Source organism: Xiphophorus hellerii, chromosome 12 (assembly GCF_003331165.1).
Source record: "Xiphophorus hellerii strain 12219 chromosome 12, Xiphophorus_hellerii-4.1, whole genome shotgun sequence".
Classification (NCBI taxonomy): domain Eukaryota; kingdom Metazoa; phylum Chordata; class Actinopteri; order Cyprinodontiformes; family Poeciliidae; genus Xiphophorus; species Xiphophorus hellerii.
In genome coordinates, this window is record NC_045683.1 from 29,433,740 (window position 1) to 29,453,847 (window position 20,108).

At 39.4% G+C, this 20,108-nt stretch overlaps 1 protein-coding gene across 1 annotated transcript; it reads right to left on the reverse strand.

The window, feature by feature from the left end:
* On the reverse strand, positions 1–18,742 carry vps37ba (VPS37B subunit of ESCRT-I a). Its single transcript, XM_032579241.1, has 4 exons — positions 18,546–18,742; positions 12,516–12,687; positions 4,238–4,320; positions 1–3,104 (listed from the first exon to the last, which is right to left on the reverse strand). The coding sequence occupies exons 1-4, from the start codon at positions 18,648–18,650 to the stop codon at positions 2,610–2,612; spliced, it is 855 nt and encodes a 284-aa protein (XP_032435132.1). The 5' UTR covers positions 18,651–18,742; the 3' UTR covers positions 1–2,609.
* Between the last annotated feature and the right edge of the window lie 1,366 nt (positions 18,743–20,108).

Consider the following 20,108-nt stretch of genomic DNA (forward strand, 5'->3'; position numbering starts at 1 on the left):
TGATAGAAAAATGTTTTATGATTTATTGAACTCAAATATAGCATTAAATTCCACTTAACCATTCATTAAACGTAAATAACTACAACATTACACTGAAATTATCACCAAGCACATTTAAAACCACCCACTGATGCAAAGGATCTGTTCAAAGAAAAAGCAGCAAGTATTTAAAAGGAGTCGTCCAAACAAAAACATTCCATGCAGAAAAAAAATATATATTTTTTTAAGTCCTGGTGTTCTCAAATTTCTTAAGTTTTACCTAATTCAAATTCTCTGACAAGAATCACTTTAACGGCCTGTTCTTTTCTCAATATTAGTTAAATAAACAAACAAAACAAAAAAATCCACATGCAAATAAATGTGGCTTCACTTCAGACAATGGAAGACAAGTACTAGCACCGCTTGGCACTTAGCCTGGGAAGCTGTCTCTTGTCTTTTTGGCATGTTTTAAAGGAATAGTTTGGAATTTTCAAAGTTTAGCTGTGGTAGCGGTCTAACTCTCGTGGCATCTTCACTTACGGTAAATCAAACGGAGGCAGATTAACATCTTAAAACTCCTCCAGTCTAAGAAACACTGCAGCTATTGGTCCGAACAGGGAAGGGGTGTCCTGATCCGATATCGATTCCATATCAGCCAAAAAGTATCAGATTATATCAGCCTGCATCTAAGATCTCTGATATAAAACCTCTACTCCCGCACTGCGCTCCAGCATTTAGTCTGGCCCAGCATTTCTATCCAGCAGCACTTGTATCCCTCACACAGACCCATTGGTTAATAATAATTGTTCTTATACCGATTGTTTTTGACTCCCCTGCCCCTCAAGTATCACTTGATCAAGCCTCTTCTAATATTTCTACAAAATAACACTCTACAAAATAAGTATTAAAAGTACATATGATTAATGCCAATATCGTACTGGGTAAATATCGTATTGGCTAATACCTAAAGCCTCAATATCGGTATCGCATCAGGAAGTGAAAAAGTTGCATCTACCCAAAAGAAATGAGTGTAAAAATGAATAAGCAAAAGTTCATTTAAGCCACTACTATGTTCCGACTAACCAAAAGAGTTAACTAGTGCCAGTAAGAAATTAGATGCTAATAACCTTTAAACCAAAACTCACTTCCAAAATCTCAAACCATTCCTTTAAGTACTGTTTTTCTGCTACTGGGGGAGTTTCTCAGACTTAAAGACTTTTCTTAAATGTACTGGTAGATGGAGAAAAAAAAAAAAAAGAAAGTACAGTAGCAGGTGCCAATCTCAAGAGCGGGGAAGGAGGATGATTCCAACGTTTACAGCTGAGCGTAGTTGCGTAAAGTAATCAGCACAATGTCACTTTCAAGTGTAGGCACTCGTGGCTCGTCAACAGTGCACAGCGAACAGCAGTCGGGTTGGTGGGGAAAAATAATAATAATAGTTTCAGCAGAAATGAGAATTCCTCCCAAAGCCAGGTTGCTCTTCTTAAGGTCTTCTGGCTGTTGCATGACTACAAAAAGAGTGTTAAAGCCTCACAAACAGATATGCTGGGAACAATGGACAATAACTACTTACAAAAAAATAAAACAAAACAAAAAAAAACGGGAACTCTTTGGTGCTCAGTGTCCAAAGAACCGTTGGCATCGTTTCCCCATTGAGTTCCTACTGACGCCAGTAAAACAAAAACAGACATCATAGATGGAGTGTTGTAGTACGACTGGAGCCCGTAAGGTACAACACACTCCTGCAGCGTATTGTATGGCTGTTCAGAAGTCCTTCGCTTTCAGCCGCTGGTCCCCATTCGGCCCTCGCCCGCCCGGAAACGGACCAGGCAGGGGGCCGGGCTCCCTGCCTAAATGCATCCGCAAACTGGAGAAGCCCCGACCTAATCCCTCCTTTCCATGTTAATCAGTATATCCTGACTATTATTATCATAACTCCATTAGTCTTAACTCTACAGATGATGCTCAAATTTAAATATTCCTATGTACCTTTTAATTTTTTTATATATATTTTAAAAGAGAAAAAAAAAAAAAATCACAGCATAGACGCAGTTTTTGCCTGAATATATTCTGGAAAATTATATTTTCATGAAAACTGCACAGTAATCTGGGTCTCTCCTGGCTTGCATATACAGGTAAATTAGCATGCTGTGATGGAGATGAGTTTTAAATAGTTTTCTGAAAAAAAAAAAAAAAGTTTAGTGTTCCATAAACGGAACATGTTTGTAGGAGGGGGTGGAGCACTGGAGACGCAGAGCGCTGATCATCAAGTCTCGGCTTATCGACTGCAAGGATGATGTTAGTCGGCTCCCGTTTCTCTGCTGAGAGAGACCTGAGACGGTCCCAACAGTTCTTTTTTTTTTGTTAGTTTGTTTCTGAACTTTCGATGGGAGTGCTGCTGATGCGAGCGAGTAGTAATCCACAGAGGTTATAGGAGATATGCCGTATATGAACGCACCCAGACCAACTCGTGTGCATCTGCCTTTCTGGTGTTGAGTTTGGGGCGTAATCCGAGAAGGCGGATGACATAAGAAACATTGTTCTCTGAAGGAGTTCCAGTTGTTAAATGTTTGTAATAAACACTAGAACCTCTAAAGGGATGTTGTTGTTTTTTTCTTTTTAATTTGAGCTTATTGAATGATGAACCCAGGCTGCGGGGCCAAACGAGGCGGGGGCCTCTGAGGCAGAGCAGGAGGGTACTGAGAGATATAGGGGCTGGGGTATCCGGTAGAGACGCTGGGGAAGGGCTGCCCTGTTCTGGGAGGGATGGGTGGGTACTGCGATGGCGGGCAGAAGAAAGGAGACTGGGGGGTAGCGGTTGGAGTTGGGCTTAGAACGGGAGGGGGCTGGGATGGAGGGGCGGGAGGTTTCCTTCTGGGCTGGGCAACCGGAGAGGAGTTGCTGCTGTTGCCGTCGGCGAGGAGGGACGACACAGCGGGCACATCCTGAAGTCGGGAGGAGGGCACGGCAGCAGCCTGTGAGAGGAGGTGCTGGCCCTTCTGCACCATCTCCTGCAGCTTCTCAATCTTCACTCGTCTCAGGTGGGCCAGCTTCCTTTTGTTCTGGTAGGAATCGACAAAGGCGTCCAGGGTCATGTCGCCGTCCAGGAAAGAGTCGGCCATGTTCTGCAGACACAAATGGTAAATGAACTCACTGTTTTGCAGTCACAAATGTATTTACACACCAATAAATTGTTAGGCGACTTATGGTTAAGTGCCTAAGTGATGACCTCAAACAACACTTAAAAAACCCGGTTTTCAAAACACCCAATCTGCTAACAGTGACAACAAAAAGATAGATTTCATCGAATCATTTAAAACAAATAAAAGCAGGATGATAGTTTCAGTAAGTTATATAAAGGTTGATTTCATACATGGCAAAGGTGGAGCACTTTTTAAAAAAAGGTAATAACACAGTTACATCCTGTTGAAATGAAACTGAGTTAATATGCACTTACAGTTCTCTGCCACTAGGTGGCTGTCTGTTTTCATGCCCTTAAACTGCTTAAACTTTTAGAAACTAGCAACCTAATTGTCAACCTTACTCTCCAAAGGCTTTAGTCTATAGCAGATGACATGCACACTGCAAAAACACAAAATCTTAAGCATTTTTGGTCTTGTTGCTAGTCCAAATATCTTAGTAAACTTTAAACGAGAGAAAAACAAAGTAATTTTTCAACATGAAATAGGAGCTACTTTTAAGTCAGTAATTCCTTAATATTTATAAAAAGTACTAGTTCCACTGGCAGAATATTTTGCTTGTAACATGGGAAACCTCTTGCTATAAATTAAATTATCCGATGATGGAGCTAGTACTTTTTCATCTATACAAAGGAATTATTGACTTAAAACATGCTCTTATATCTTGCTGAAAAGTTACTTGCAAGTTAGTTTTGTCTTATTTCAACTGTACTACGTTTGCATTAGGAACTAGGCCAAAATTACTCGGTACGATTTGTGGTTTTGCAGAGTAGTGGGTTGAAATTCTCAACTGTTAACGAAAACACAATTCACATTTCCAAGTAGTCAACTTCACAGCAGCGGGAGGTTTTGAACAGAAACTGCAGAAGTGTTACTGCAGCAGACTAAAGTGTGATTCTTGAGTTAGTCGAGGCTCACTGCTGCCCATCAAGGCTTTTAGATTTGAACAATGAAAATGTTCAAGGCAGAGAAAAGAGAAACGAGCAGAGAGGAATGCATGTGAATCACCGACTCGGGATGGATGACGTCATCCATGGAGGGAGCAGCAGAATGCTTACCTCTGTCTCTTCTTCTATTTTGGCTCCCTCTGCCTGCAGCAGGGCCAGCAGAATGTCCAGGGAGGTGGCTCCTGACTTGTGGTCTGTTAAACGAGAGAACAAACAAAAACAGAAATATTAGGATTATGGGGAGGAGCAAAACAAACAAATGCCTACAGGCAGTCACATGTTTAACTAAAGCTGCAGTCGGTATCTTTTATAAACGTTTTTTTTTATATATATATTTGTTAGAACTGTCACAATGTCCTGACAGTATATTATTCTGTGAGTAGGAAAAAAAGCTCTTCTGCCTTCTCTCTACAGTCCTATTGGCATCTGCATATACACAAGGATGATTGACAGCGCCCAGTCCCTCCTCCTGTCTCTGATTGGTTGTTTCTAAATGAGTGGGGGCTTTCTGCAGATTGTAGAAAGGAGCTGGATGTTTTCAGACTCTAATGTCTCATGTTACACTGTCAGACATACTGATAAATGTAAAAAAAAATAATTATTTATTAAAGTTACATACCACAGGTTTAATGAACGCTTGATGGGTTTTATTGTGATAACGTGTATATAGCTTAAGTGAAAACAAGTCATGTTTTGCAGTTTTTTCAACCAAGTCTCAAGTGAAGTCACAATGCATCAAAGTTCGAAGTCGAGTCAAAAGTCAAGACATGTGAGCCCTGAGTCGAGTCCAAGTCCTAAGCTTTTAATCTCCTGTCTGAAACTAGTCTATTGACAAAATTTCACTTAATGACAAAATTATTTGGAGATTTATTAATTATTTTTTAAAATGTTTGTTTGCCAGAACAACGACACAAGAGGAACAGAACTTGAGGGGGAAAAAAAATGAAACAGGTTTCTATACAAAACAAATGATCTCCATGTTAATCAGGTGAAAGACCAAGTAAAGTCCAAATTATTTTTTGTGATTTTAATCAAGTGTGAAAGTCATTAAATTTGTTCCTGGAGTCTGACTTGATTCCAGGTCCCATAGGTCAAGTCCACACCTTTAGTAAACGCCCCATTCCAGTCACAGTGTTCTTATTTAGCGTTTGCACACGCCGTAGAGCAATTCCACACAGTGGACCAAATACGGTACAATTCCTCAATACCAAGTTGTTTCCAAAACAATAAGAGCAGTGCTGAGAATGTTTTTACTTTATGAATTGAATTGGTGTTAACTAATCATGGTCCAGAGACCAACCAGTCATGATGCCTTTCTGTTTGCTGCGACTTAAAGTCAAGTGAATCTCTGTTGGTGTCACAGTTGTGTTGTTTCTGAAAACAGGAGTGTAAGTAGAGGCTTCAATAGCACACACACACACACACCAATGAGACGGTAATAATTAGTGATCTCCACAGCAGAGCAGTGAACTTGCAGACATTCCAACAAGACTGAGCCTCTCTATAGTGGATCTCTAATTATACACTAGGCTCTTGTCAAACCTGATGTGCTATTCTGACTATCAAGGCCTGCAAATCGAGTCAACAAACATGCAGTCTGATCCATTTGTGCACGAGAGCCACACTAAGCTTGATTTTGTTAATAACATTGAATATTACAGGAGCTGCACCATATATTATGTCACAAATGTTGATGTGAACATCACTTTCATAAAACTCATTCAGACTTTTGAATGCAGAAGAGGACACACTGGCTCAGAGGAGACTAAAATACTGTCAAATTGTAATGTATTCCTTTTGCTCTCAACTTTGCGCTCACTTTGAAATGCTTTGCTGCTGAAATGTGCTATACAAATAAAATTTGATTGACTGATTGAACTAGAAAACAAACAAAAAAAAACAAAACAATATACAACCAAGACGTCTTGATGCCGGTAATGTTACAATGACAAAAATATAACAAATCCAAATTACAATGATTAACCCATTTTGTGTTGATCCGTCCAATGAAATACTCTGTGGTTGTAAGTAGGCCTGTCAATTGTCCCAGAAAGGATTGTGATAAATGATAATATTGTTGTTTGGAGACCATTTTCAACTAATATATTGATAGTGGCATAGCCCAGGTTTGCCCTCTCAAAGACCAATAAACTTAAATTTTGTAAAGAACACGCCACAGAACCGGAAGACATTTTAAACATGCAAAATAAAAACACAACAACCAAAACAATAAGTGGAAATGGAAAAAAAAACAAAAAAAGCCATTTACAACCGAATCCATAAATAAAATGTTATGTTTAGCCAGTTGGGCAGAGCCTCACAGCAGCAGCTGTTATCACTGGACACAAATAATGTTACCCAAAATACTAGAAGTCATAGAGTTCAGCTAATAAAGAGAGGAAAGAAAAAAATTATCACAATAGATGGAAGCGGAGATGTAAGGAGCTATTTAAAAAGACCATGTATTTTCTGTGACATGTCTAGATATGAGGTTGATAGGTGGAGCAAGACAATGCAGTACTGCAAAGTTACTTTATCTTTTTCCCTTGTTAATTTTGACCTGTGTTTGTTTTGGCACGTGTTGGATTTGGAAAATGGAATTAAAGAATCATTAATAAGGTAAAAGATCTGGAGAATGTGCATCAAAAACTTCTGTTTGTGGCCAGCATAAAATGTCAACTCTAAAAGGTCAGCTAAAATGTTTTGCGGTGCCTGCCCCCTCACCACAGGGCGAGATACTAATATAACTAATCAAATGAGGCAGGAAGATTTCTTATATCTAAAACAGAAAAATTGTTCTTTTAAGGTTTACAAAATGTAAAGACTAAAAATCGGCAACAAATTTCTGATTGCCGCATCTCTAGTGCAAACAAAGCTAAATATTACAAATGAAGTTTATTCAGCTTTTCAATGTCTAATTTCTGGGGGATTTCTAACATTTGTGAAAGTACTTTAATGGTCATTTTTTTTAAACCAATATAGCCAATAAATCAAAATATATTCATTCCAAAATTTACTTTAGATTAAAAATGAATTAATTTATTCTAAAGTCTACCTTTCCTTTTTGAATATTACAGCAGTGAAAACCCAAACCTAAAGGATCATTTCAGGAGTATTCTGCTAAATCAACACATTGCTCTTTGGATCCATGTAAATATTGTCAGAATCAGAATTCCTTTTAACGTCACTGTGCAAAGAAGAAGAAGAACACTTAAGAAAATAGAAACTCTCAAATGGAGTGCAAATAAATAAATCTATTTCAATAAATATAAAAATATAGTAGAAATACTAATAAATAAATGAAGTTCAGGGTTGGGACGAGTTTGCGGCATTCGGGTCAACAACATCTCTTGTAGAAATAGTTTTTTTTCGTCCTCTCTCCTTTTAAGTGTTTTTGCACTTTCAGGCAAACAATATAAATAAGAAATTGTCCTCAATGTTTTTCCTGGTGAAATAAAAGGCTCAACGGGCCAACCAATTAATCCCTTCCTATCCAACCAGGAATTTTGTGTGTTACATAAGCTGCCAGCTGCATGCACAATTCATGCCAACAGGTGTCACTACATCTTAGCAAATTTACTAATTTAAGAAAAAAGTACAAATCATAAACTACTGGTCAAGTGCTCCAAAACAAACAAACAAAAAAATGGTAGAATCCTCCTCAGACACAATCTACTTCAGCAAGCCTGTTTTCTGAACCGTATCGACACAGTGGAGAACCAAACGTGTTCAATCTGGCTGAACTGAGCTCTGTTTATTTCTAAATATAGAAATAACATGGTGTTCCACCTGTAAAAGACAAACAATGAAGTAGCGGCGTACCTGAATGCGTCACCCGCAGGTTAATAAGCCTGCAGAACTGGCTCGCACAGTGACTTAGCAAGATCACAAGATCGGTGGTGGAAAATAGAGGAGAAGTCGAGCATTACTCATTAACTTCACGTTAAAGCAGGAACACAGCCAGCCATGTGCTATGTTACAACAAAACACAAACTGCTTACCGGTCGGCTTTCAAATATGAGGAAGGAAACAGTTTTTTAAAGAAGGAAACCAGGAGCAATCCAGACTTCCTCTGCATTTTACTCTATGAACTGTCACCGTCAAGAACTCCATGCTTTCTTCCTACAGGTTGAAGCTTTTAAGAGGTAGCCATCATTCTTTTATTGTCCAGAGAACAAACTTTTGTCTGAACAAAGACAAAAAAAAAAAAAAAAAAAAAAAGAAAGTCTAGCTTGGAGATTACAAAAGGGACATTTTTGACGTGACTCCACATTAAACAGGGGGTTTTTTGGTTCAACTCAGAAGAAGTCTCCCACTCCCTTTTCTCCACTCTTTCAAGTCTCCAGGCTGGCAGCCCCTCCATCCCCCCACAAAGCCGGGCTGGGAGGACAATGGTAGACTGAGGGGAACGCTACAGGACACTGAAGGGTGGAAAGGTCTTTGACAGCAGGACAGAAAGGGGCGAAGCCAAACGCCCGACTGTATGCAAACAGCAACACAACCGGCTACTGTACTGTACGCTGGACGCTTTTCTGGGTCAAACAGCTACTTTCCTTCAGTTCTATCCACAGCTGCTCGACAGCAAATCCACAACTAGGACGGCTATTGCCCAGCAGGAGGTGGGTGGGACGGAGGGAGGGGGAAGGGCAGAGGGACAGTAGGTAACCTACATTTTATGAAAGCCATCACTTGCTGTCATCAGACAGAAACAGTGCTGCATTAGTCTATTAAAAATGTAGACCACCAGCTTTGGAAGATTAAAAATAATAATAATAATAAAGAAATGCTCAGGACGGTTCAAATGGCTGTCAAGTTTATATACGCAAACTAGAAATTCTATTACAGACTTCAGTAAGGTTTCAAAAGGTTTGACGGCTTAAAGCTGAAGAATGCAACTTTTATCAAAAATATGGATTTTTTTTACACATTTGCTGAAACTGTCACCAACTCTGGTGAAAAACAATGAAGTTTGTCACCAGTTTGCTGATCTGATCTCTGAATCAGAGCAGCAATCAGATCGACCAGAACTCATGTGGCTGCAGGAGGCTTTAATAGGAAATGAGGGAACTGGTTAAACAGGTTCCGAGTTATGAGAAATGTCAACAAAATAAATACGAAGAAAAGAACTGAAGTTCTTCTGGGTTCACCTACAGTTTATGAAAAGTTCCCTTTTAAAGAACAACTGAGGATGACGTCATGCCACGTCTTACTGAAGCGGCGAACACAAGCATCGTCTTTAAATGAGTAATTAGAGAACAGAGAGAAAAAATATCGATTTTAATTGGCTGATTCTTTAATCGTATGTTGTCCCAACTAGAAAAACCTGAAACTTTCATGATCAGTTTTTTGACAACTGGTTTGATAACAGTGGTAATATTTTTATCTGCATTCCTACTTCACTGACAATTCACTGCAGTTTCAAGGTATTAACTAAATGAGTGAAGCCAACAGACATGACAGAGGTTTGCCATTCACTCTGCTGGCTTAGAGGTCTTTATAAATGAATTATACCTGAAATTGAATCCAATTCTGACATCATTGTCTTGTGATAAATAAATATAAATATAAGTGAAACCAGTGGAAATGAGTCAAAAAAGTTGTTTTTGACCAGAAACATTTGGGTTTTTAGCTTCATCAGCCTGTTTCCTGTTTGGCTAATGGACTGTAACAAAACATCATAACATTGCCTGAAAACAATACTTTAGTGTGGAAGTTGTTATTGTGGGGAGAATCCAAGGCTGCGTTTCCATTGTCCTTAAGATTGCGCAAATTAGAGGTATGTAGGCCTGTCACGATAGCAAATTTTGCTGAGCGATTGTCTCAAAAATTATTGCGATAAACGATAATATTGTTTGAAGACCTTTTTACACTGATTTAATGAAAATGACGTAATAATGCATGCGATTTCCTGCCAAAGATAGATACACTTTATTTTCAAAAGAACACTTAACACTGGAACTGATAAACAAAATAAACAAAACAACCAAAAACAAAAATAAAATGGATTCTCAGTCTCCATTAACAAAAAATGTACTTGAAAAAAAACTAAACAACATAAAGCCAAAGTGGAAATAAATACTGCATTCAACCAAAAGAGTGCAGATTATGAAGTCTGTATATTATGTTGCCCTTCAGTAATAATTAGATTTAAATAGAGAAGATGGGCACATCGACTACCTGATGCAATAGTTCACACTACATGATTTTTTGCTCCTATTTTTCCCCTTAGACAATCTTAGAACGTTGGTCTTTCTAAGATTGTGTGGTGTGTTACGGTAGATCGTCGTTGCCGGTCCGATCTAAATCAGAGGTTTTCCCCGACTGGGCGTTTAATGCAGCCTGTTGAATGTGACAGGTAGCCAATCAGAAAGCGCGGATTCTCCTCCTTTTCTGAGGGGAAATTACGGAGGGGAATCCCAAACAGCTGACACGGAGCAACCCGAAGTCCAGCGGATATTGGAGATGATATGTGGAAACAACATTAATGTTTATTTAACATGCAAAGAATATAGAAATGACAAGGGGAGGAGTTGGAGCGAAATTGCTACCGCAGTTGATAAACCCAGTAACTTTTCAGCTGTTCTTCGTTAACGTGACGTAAATAGGTTATAATGATTTTCATTCAGTCAGGACTTACGCTGACACTAGCCACATGCATTGCAGGTAGATTGTAGTAAAGCATTGATTAATGCCTGGTTTTAAAATTAGTTCACTGAACTTGTAGCCATTATTTTGTGCCCATTGTTGGACACCACACGGCAGGACCGAACCCGATCGAACAGTTATACCTAGGATTTCTGTCGGCTAATGTGTGGTCTGTCAGGTTTTGAAAATGGGCCGACAATCGGCTGACAGCTCTAAGATCGTGTCGTGTGCGCTGGGCTTTACACTAAGGAAATGAGGAAGGGAGGAGTCAGTGGAGAGCACCGGAGTTGAGCCTTTTTTCATTCAGTCTCATTAGCTGAAAGAGAAAAAGGTCAGAAGAGACGATAATGCCGATAATTAAAATGACGTCGATAGCTTTAATTTATCGTACGATTAATTGATTTATCGTTTATCGCGACAGGCCTAGAGGTATGAAAATTAATTTGCTTAATGGAAACATGCCAATTTTGAAAAAAACAATTTTATTAATAAAATGTTTTTGCAGAAGGATGAAGTGGCTTTTCAGCTGCATCAAAATCAGTGTATTTCAAAAAAGTGCAATGGAAACACTTTTTTCGCACCACATGAGTCACATGATCAACAACTGGATGTTTCTACTGATGGAAAAGACAAGCAAGAAACAGGAAGTGGTAGGAGAATGATAGTGTAGCGCATTTCTTAATGACTTATCGCGTGAACAAACTTATCCACATACGATTCTTAATTTTGTTTCTTATTCAATGGAAACACCGCAATTGCAAAACTGTGGGAGTTTTCGACATTAGCGGAATACTGGTGATGTTTTGCGCACATTTGTAATGGAAACACAGCTAATGCTAGCCATTTCTAGTATCACTAAGGAGTGTAAGACAGAATACAGATGAAGGCCATTTAACATGAAACTGTTTCGTCAACAACAAGTTGGGACATGTCTGTGATTCACTGAGGCCAGGATAGAGCATGAGGGATTAGAAAATAATATACGGTAACAAGAAAACTAAACGGAGTACAGCAGGGTTGTTTCATTTGATCTTTTTGAGTTCGCAATATTTCTCTGAATGGAACGTTCTGGAGTTTGAAATGTAGAATGTTTGAAACATTCACACATGGATTAAACATCTATTTTTTAATTTTAATGGCTGAAGGAGATGATTGGCATGCTTCAGGGTCAGCACTCTGGCTGTTTTTATTAACACTTTTCAGGCTGTGATGGGTCAAGCAGTAGATTAAAAAGCAGAAAACTTTTCACCACAGCACAAGCTTTGAGTTTTATAATTGGAAAATCCAACTGGCAGACATTGGTTGATTTAGCTCCTGATACCATAGATTATAATCCACATTTAAACAAACATCAAACTTTACTTAAAATAACTGGTTAAGCACTTAGAAAACTGAGTGTAAATCTCTCTAAAGTGCAGTTGAAGCTTCTGCTCTACAGTTGGATAAGGTTTTTTCCTTTCAAAGGAACATTGATCCAATAGTCCCGATAAACCCAGAGGATTGGAACAGACTGCACTGTGTTTCCAAACCCAGTCCATGACACTAAATGGATGAGAAAGATGGGAATAAAAGCTAAAGCCATGCTGCTTTAATGCATCGTTGAAGTATCCGTTTCCTATGACTTCATTTGTGAGTGTGTTCCAATGTCTAAAGAAGCGAGTGGCATTAAAAATTCAAGTCCCCGGTATAAAACCAATCAATAAAGAATGGTTCCCAGTATTTTCTGTGCATGCGGCTACCATACCTAGCCTGGACTTGCGGAGCTGATAGGACTCAAAGCTCTCCTGAAGGCAACTGTAGCTCTTAGTGAGCTGCTCCTTCTTGTGCTCCAGCTGGGGCTGCAGGGTCAGGTTCTGTTCGGCCAGGGTTCGGTTATTGGCCAGGGTCTTCTCCTTGTTCTGCTGGACCTCCTGCACCTGCAACAGACACCAAACACGTCAGAGGATTACCTGGATACACAGGTGACCGATGCCGATTGGCATCGACTAATACTGGCCTCACACATAATGAAAGCCCCAAAACGAGAATGAATGAAGCAACATGAATGTTTTTTTTGTTTTTTTTTCCTACCAAGGGAGAACAAGTAGATCTGTCACAACAACAAATTTTGCTGGACAATAAATTGTCCCAGAAATGATTGTGATAAACGATGATATTGTCCCTTTGAGATCATTTTCAACAAATATGAAGATGATGGCATAATAATGGAAGGACCAATACACTTTAATTTTGTACAGAACGCTTCACACTGCAACTGGAAGAGTTTTTTAAACATCCAAAACAAAAACGCACCCAAACAAAAAGGCACTGAACGATCACACACACACAACCAAAACCATAAATAAAACTGATTATAAAGTCTTTGAAAACAAAATTGCCTTTCAAAAAATATTGATAATCAGAATGGAGATTACCAAGCCAATTTTAATTTATCATGCAATAATTGAAGAGGAACAGAAAGCATTTCTTGTCAAATTAAGAGCACATCTTTAACAAATGTCTGTCTTAATAAATAGTCATTGGTATCAAAAAATGATGATTGCGTAACACGCACAAAAAATACAAGACACAGTTTTCTCTTTTGAGTTGGGGTTTGGCTTCCATTGATCTATACATGATTTACCTCCGTAGAGTCTTTTTTTTTCTTTAACTTTGCTTCTAGTTGGGACTAAAATCTTTTTGCAATATATGTGATCGTTTAATGCTGGATTTGTAATATCTATTACAATGCATGAAATTGAATACTTTATTTCTTTTGCAATCCCCATTCACACACATTTCTGGGTTTTTTTTGTTTTTGTTTTTTTTTTTAATTAAACAAACCCTGACAGCATGTTTGACCAGTTCAAAATCTGAAAATGCGTTTTTGGAAAGGAAGTCATGAGTGGTGCAGAAAAGCCAGTTATTTACCCTACAGGGAGCCAATGCGCTTTCAGACAGTTCCACTCATCTTCCACAACTTCCCAGAAATTCTTATCCAATAATTTCTCATGACAATCCTCAAATAGAAATCAAGTGCAGGTATTTTCTTGTTTGTGTGTTAAAATCAATAATTTATTAACGTTGATGAAAATATACTAGTTCCGCTAGCAGATCATCTCACCCACAACATGGGAAAATTGTCTTGTTATAAGTGAAATAATCTGCCAATGGAACCACTTTTTTTCTCTTTAATAAAAGTTTTTTATATTTATATTTGCGCACATTTGGAATGGAAAGGCAGCAAGTGCAACACTTCCACAGGGTCATGGGTCTCAAAGACGGAACTACCAGGAAAACAGCTTCAGGGTCGATGCTTTTCAACTTCTTTATTGTTATTATGACCCAGATATGAAATTCCCAACTCAATCACAATGTATTAGCACCCTGCTTCCTGAATGGTGCCTACACTCTGACAAAGGTTCTCCAGAAAGTCATACTCCGTCTTAATGTGCTGATGAATTGAGCACTTTGGTTTAATGTGAATTTAAACTGAAACCATCAAGACAAATTTGGCAAAGAAACGGTGATAACAGATTAAAAAAAAAAAAACTATCACGCTTCTTATCAAATGACTCATTTCACACATCCACTCAGCACGTCAGATGGACAAATATAACCGGGACCGAGTAGGAAATCTGTTATATAAAGCGACACCTCGGCCCTTGCGAAGCCTTCTGAGGCCGTCATGCAGGAAAAGCAGCTCAAAATGATTTTCTAACTTTGCCCCAGCACATCCTGAGGCAACTCCTTCTCTTTCTCGATGCCACGATGAGTGGTAATTGAAAAAAAACAAAACAAAAAAATCTTTATGCCATCTGGAGCATTGAGGTTGCTCTGTCTGTGATTGTTTGCAGGGGGAAATTTTCTGTAAGGTTTCTTACCGTCTATAAAGTAAAACTATTCGGAGCACTTTCCTGTATCGACCACAGAGCTTGTGAGCGGTTGGGTAAGAGTGTGTTGCTGATGTTCAGCGTATGTTAGGGTGGCACTATGGCAACAATATGGCAGACAGGAGGGCGAGAACGTTTCCAAACTATCAGCGCCGCAAAAGCAAAACCAGTTTACATGCACGGCGATCCTTGATCATAATAAAGAAAAAGAAACTTGGGAACAAAATGAATTCACCCGATTGTCGTGTGTTTACACGCAACAGCTTCATACGTTAGCGTCGAGCACAGTCATGTCAGTTTACCACTTTCTGAATGACACAAACACAACAAGTGTGTACATGCGGTTAACAAGTTCATTCCGAAAGAACTGAATCCCGTCAGAATATTCTGATTGGAGCGCTGATGTGACATACTCCGACAGAAGCTGAAGTCTTAGGGATTCAGCTTCTGCCTATTGGTTGGTAAGCATTACAAAGCTTAGCTCTATTATCGTTTATTGTGTTTCACAGTAGTCAGTCCCAGAGATGTGTTATCCATTTTCAAAAAATTACCCACGTACCCGTTCCTAGAGCATTCTGGAATAATATTTAGTTTTCAGGATCTTTATTTCCAAACGACACCCACATTTGGTTTCTGTCTTCCTTCCTTCTGTACGACCACACACACTGCCAAATAAAAATGCTTCAGTACAAACCGAACTGAGAAACCAAAGTTATGAAGTGTGAAGCCCAAACAAATCAAATTGTCTCAGAAACAAACTAGTTGTCCAACAGTGGCACCCCTGACTTTATGAAAAGTGCAGCTGACCATCTGCAATGTCCCAGAGCTAAACAATCTGCTGTAAATAATCACTGCTGAGTTATATCAGCAGTTTACTTTTATAATTTAAATAAATAGAAGTGATTAGATGATGGAAAAAAGTATTATGTTAATATTTGGGGAATATATTGTAAAACTGTGGTGTTTAAGACGGCCTGGGTGATGTTGTAAAGATTAATACACAAACTTTAACTGGAACTAGAGCAAATAAATGAGGCTTACATGACCAAGTTTTACAGCTTAATATGTGTCAGCCAGTCAAAGTTCACCTGCAGAAGAAGCGGCACACTGTACCTGCAACTTATGCACTAACAGCAAAGCAGAGTTGTGCAATACACATATATAAAAAAAATAAAATAAAGCTATATTGAAGCTAAACAAATTCACAAGATGTTGATTTGCATTATTCAAAGGGGAGCAAATGCTGGAGTCTGAGGATGTTTGAGTTCAGTTTATGACCGCCGCACTTTAGACTCTACTTCCCACCGATCTCAGGTTTCTGTGGTTGCCTTTTGACACCCGGCGTCTTTGTTCCGATCCGGAATACCGGTAAGATTCCATCCTGTTCCCGGACAGCTCCACCTTTAACTCAGGCACCTCGCTAATCCTCTTCCATGATCGTATAAACTAACCTGAGTCAACAGGTGATGCGTCACTGCACAGAACAGTCCCCCCGCCCTCACCTGCAACCTGTGGGATGAGGAAAACAAAACTATGGCGACAAACGTGTTGGGTGTGGATGTTAAGCAGCAGGAGCGACAGGGGAGAAAATTGATAAAAACAGCGTTCACTGGTGTTTCTAAAAGAAGACGCACCATGCTGTGATCCTATAAGCTCCATCAGATCTACAAGCAGCTAAAGGAGCGGAAGCCATTAGCATGTTTTCTGACGGCAAGCCACCACCACCATCACCTCCCTCCCTGCAAAGTAAGATCAAGTTAACAGTGCCAGGGAGAAACCCCGAGCGCCATGACAACAGACGAGTCAAATTCCTGTGCCCTGACGATGTGCGTTTGGTGAAGTCTGAGGGGGCAGTGAGTGGGGGAGAGGTTTGGGGGGGGTGGACATGTTTAGGCTTCACTGGTAGACCCAACAACAAGAGTTGGAGGCACTGTCATAAGGTTTTGTGAAACACCAGCAGCCTCCGCTCAGGCTGATGGTAAAGCCCAAGACGGAATCGAACCATTTAGGAAACCAGACGGAACACTAAGATGCACAAATGTGACAAAGCTAAACTAAAAATAAATAAACTCCTCCTTTTATTACAGTAAATATCTGCCTGAGGGTAAACCTTCCCGATGACTCCAGCTGGTAACGGCTTTGTGGATGGAAAAAACAAGGCAAGGCTGTTGATACTAGGAAGTAGACCATAAATGAGAGCATCTGATTTCAGAGTTCAGGTATGAACTAAATAGCTGTGTGTATAAAGAGCCATAATCTGGAGGTGAATGTCGCTAAATAAACGTGCTAAATAAATAATAAAGGCTCATTTAGAGACAATTAGAAACAAATACAAGGAAAATATACAGATATTTAAAATATTAAGCCATGTGAATATAAGAAATCCTTCATTAAATAAATACAGGTTGAAATTAATGTTAAAAATGTGCAGTCACACTATGCAAATATAACATTTTTAAATATAACGCTCTTCGGTTTCTGTGCAACGGTCCATTTAAATATGGGAAATATACTCTTGTTGAGATTTATGGTTTTAACACTTTTTCTCCTCGTTTGGTTTAAAGTTCTTCATGCACGTACCTGACAATTTATCGCAAACCTTAGTTTTTTCATTTTAAAAGCAGTTGGGTAACGTTAGCTACTTTTGGCTTCCAAATTTTTCATAAATATTGCGATTTTCTCAGTTATCACACTGCAAGAATCTCATAATGACTTAAGCCTGCAGTAGGCCAGGAGGTCATTTAAACCTGAACTGATTGGTTGGTCAGCACTGCTACATGTAGCTTCAGGCTAACAGAGAGAGTTAAACTACAGGCTCTGTCATCTTAACTTTACTCACTACTGGGCCTGTACAATATATTCCAAGTATCTTGTTTGATATTGTTGTATTGATTTAAATATTTTGATTTGCATTATTTAAAAAATATCTATACTTATCTCACTACTATTAAGTGAGATAAATATGATGGACAGCAGCACTTGGGCTACACATAGAATATGTAAAACATCTTAAACATAGAAATAAAAATGTTGGTATTCATTTCCTGATCAATTCCAGCTTGAATTATGCATTCCACATTTTTAAACAATTACACATTTCATCCAGTTACATTCAAATGATCGCTTGTTTGTATCCGTTTAGTGGATTTTGGCCCTTTGTTTCTGTGTGAACAATAAGCAGTGAAGGGAGTCGACCATGCTCCGCTGTCCGCTTATCGAACAGCAAAAGTAGATTTTGAGTTTTATTTTTCTCTAAACGACACTTTGACGTGACGAGAGTCAGTTTGTGTTGTGAGGCCGTCCAGTCCTGATGCGCCGCAGATACGGATTAAAGGCTGATCAGTCGTGTTTCCCCACAGTATCGGTGTACCTGCACGAATCAAGCCGCCTTTGATTGGCTCATTTGTGACCCAAGTTAATCACGACGACGTGTAGCTGACACTACTTCGAAGCCATGCTATCCTTTTACCAGTTCACTTGATTAAACGCGAACTGGCCTGACCATTACTAAGAGAAAAATTATTTCTCATAAACATTACATGGCTTCTTGGGAAGCTGTGCTCAGTGAGAGGAAGGTTGTTTCAGGAAAACAATGAGGCAAACTGTGAATTATCACTGTTAAAACTTAAACAATGCTTCCCTCAGTCAGCACCAAGGGTAACAATTTCACTACCCTTGTTTTTTTTTTTCTTAACTCTGTAGACCTTTTTTTTTTACACTAGTTACATATTTATACTTGGACTCAAACTGTAATTTCAAGCTATTTCCGTCACTGTACCGAGCCTATGTTGGGAAAAGCACAACAAAGGCTCGACAGGAAGGAGGAGGGAAAAAAAAAACTGTGACCGAGAGAAAAAAGGAATGAAGAGCTAACATTGCAACAACGAGTGCTTTTAACTAACCTCATCCGTCTCCTGGACCATTTTTAAGAGTTTTTCGTCGTCCTCTAGAAATTCATTAAGCTGAGTCATCGTGTAGCCGCCGAACTTGGTGGAAAAGCTGGACATTTTGGCTCTTGTTGTGTTTCTTCTCGCCTGTGCTCCCTCTTCTCGCCTCTCTCAGATTGTGACAGCTGACTGCGCTTCCTTAACAGGAAGTAGAGTACAGGCCCCGTGATGCCTTCACGTGCGCTCAGAAAAACGAGGAACAACCGGACTGAGAGCAAAGCCTGAAACTTCCCGAGCAGCGAAGAATGAATGAATGAATGGCATTCTGATTTTGTGCTTTTAATACATTTGAATGTTCTTTTTTTTCAGGGTGGAAGGCTTATGCAACATACATCTTAAATTATTTTTGAAAACCCAAGAATTTGGTAACTTTAAACATATATTACACACTAATTTAAAAAAAAAAAGTTAGACAAACAGCACCACTGAACTCCCGACTACTTCTTAGAAGAAATTCACAAGTCTGCCATTATTTTTGGCTGGATGTTTGACCACTCCTCTTCAAGCCAATCCGCTTATATTTCAGACAGATAATCCATCAATAATGTTTTTAAAGTCTGATGGACCTACTTAGAGCACCCGTGTGTTTCTAAGTTTCAATAGTCTTGATGTTGATTTGAGATGAAGTTAATAGATTTGCATTTCTTGCCTAATATTCCAACCATTACCACCAGCAGTAAAGCAATCCCCCCCCCGCAGCATAATATTGTGGTTTCCAACCCTCACCATTCAAACAATCTTCTTGTAATTGCGACCAAATTTCTGAATTTTAACATTTCTCAAGAAGCTACAGTATGTGGCATGTCTACGTGGACAGCAGGAAATGTTCGTCAAGTGTTGCAGGAATTGTCTTGAATCATATGTGATGGCAAACTCAGTGCAGTGTCCACCGTCTGACCTGAGACCGCAGGGCGGCGGCGTTGTTTTAAGAAATGAGCCGGAGAGCGACCAGGTACAGTAATGTGAGCTAAATGTAACAATGTACAGTGCAAAAAAACATTGAAGCCCCAACTGGGCTCCGACTGACTTATGTGGCGTGCCTCAGTTCCTAGTCGCTACCAAACAAAGTGAAAGACACAGAAGTTTTTTGGGGCCCCGGAGGAAGACCCCGGCCAACGTCAGTCGGTCGAAGCAGGAAGAGTTAACACGAGTTTGAAAGTGTCCACTTTGGAACAGGGCTCTTCTTTCTGGACCACAGAAATGTAAAACTGACTTAATCGCGTACTATGACACACAGGCATTTCAACTGCAGTGGTCCAAAAAAAAAAAAAAAGAGTATGCACTATATGCAAGGCACAGGGGGCGCTGGGCTAAAGGGGGCGCCTGAAGCAATGATGTAAGATTATTTCTATTTCTAGTCAGCATTTTCTGTATTTAGCAGCTGTTTATGCATGATGTGTAACAGTGGCACTACTGTATTGTGTCTGCATACACCTCAGAAAGTACAAAGTTGCACCCCTGTGCAGCTACTTCCAATTCATGGCAAACATGAGCCTGGTATTTCCTCGAATTGATCCT

What these genes read in the sequence shown, in the direction of transcription:
- vps37ba (XM_032579241.1), bottom strand. Translation starts at nt 18,650, where the DNA reads ATGTCCAGCTTTTCCACCAAGTTCGGCGGCTACACGATGACTCAGCTT. An exon ending in GCTCCGCAAGTCCAGGCTAG is followed by an intron (nt 4,321 to 12,515) that starts GTATGGTAGCCG and finishes CTCGTTTAACAG; the next exon opens with ACCACAAGTCAGGAGCCACC. An exon ending in AAATAGAAGAAGAGACAGAG is followed by an intron (nt 3,105 to 4,237) that starts GTAAGCATTCTG and finishes TTGTGTCTGCAG; the next exon opens with AACATGGCCGACTCTTTCCT.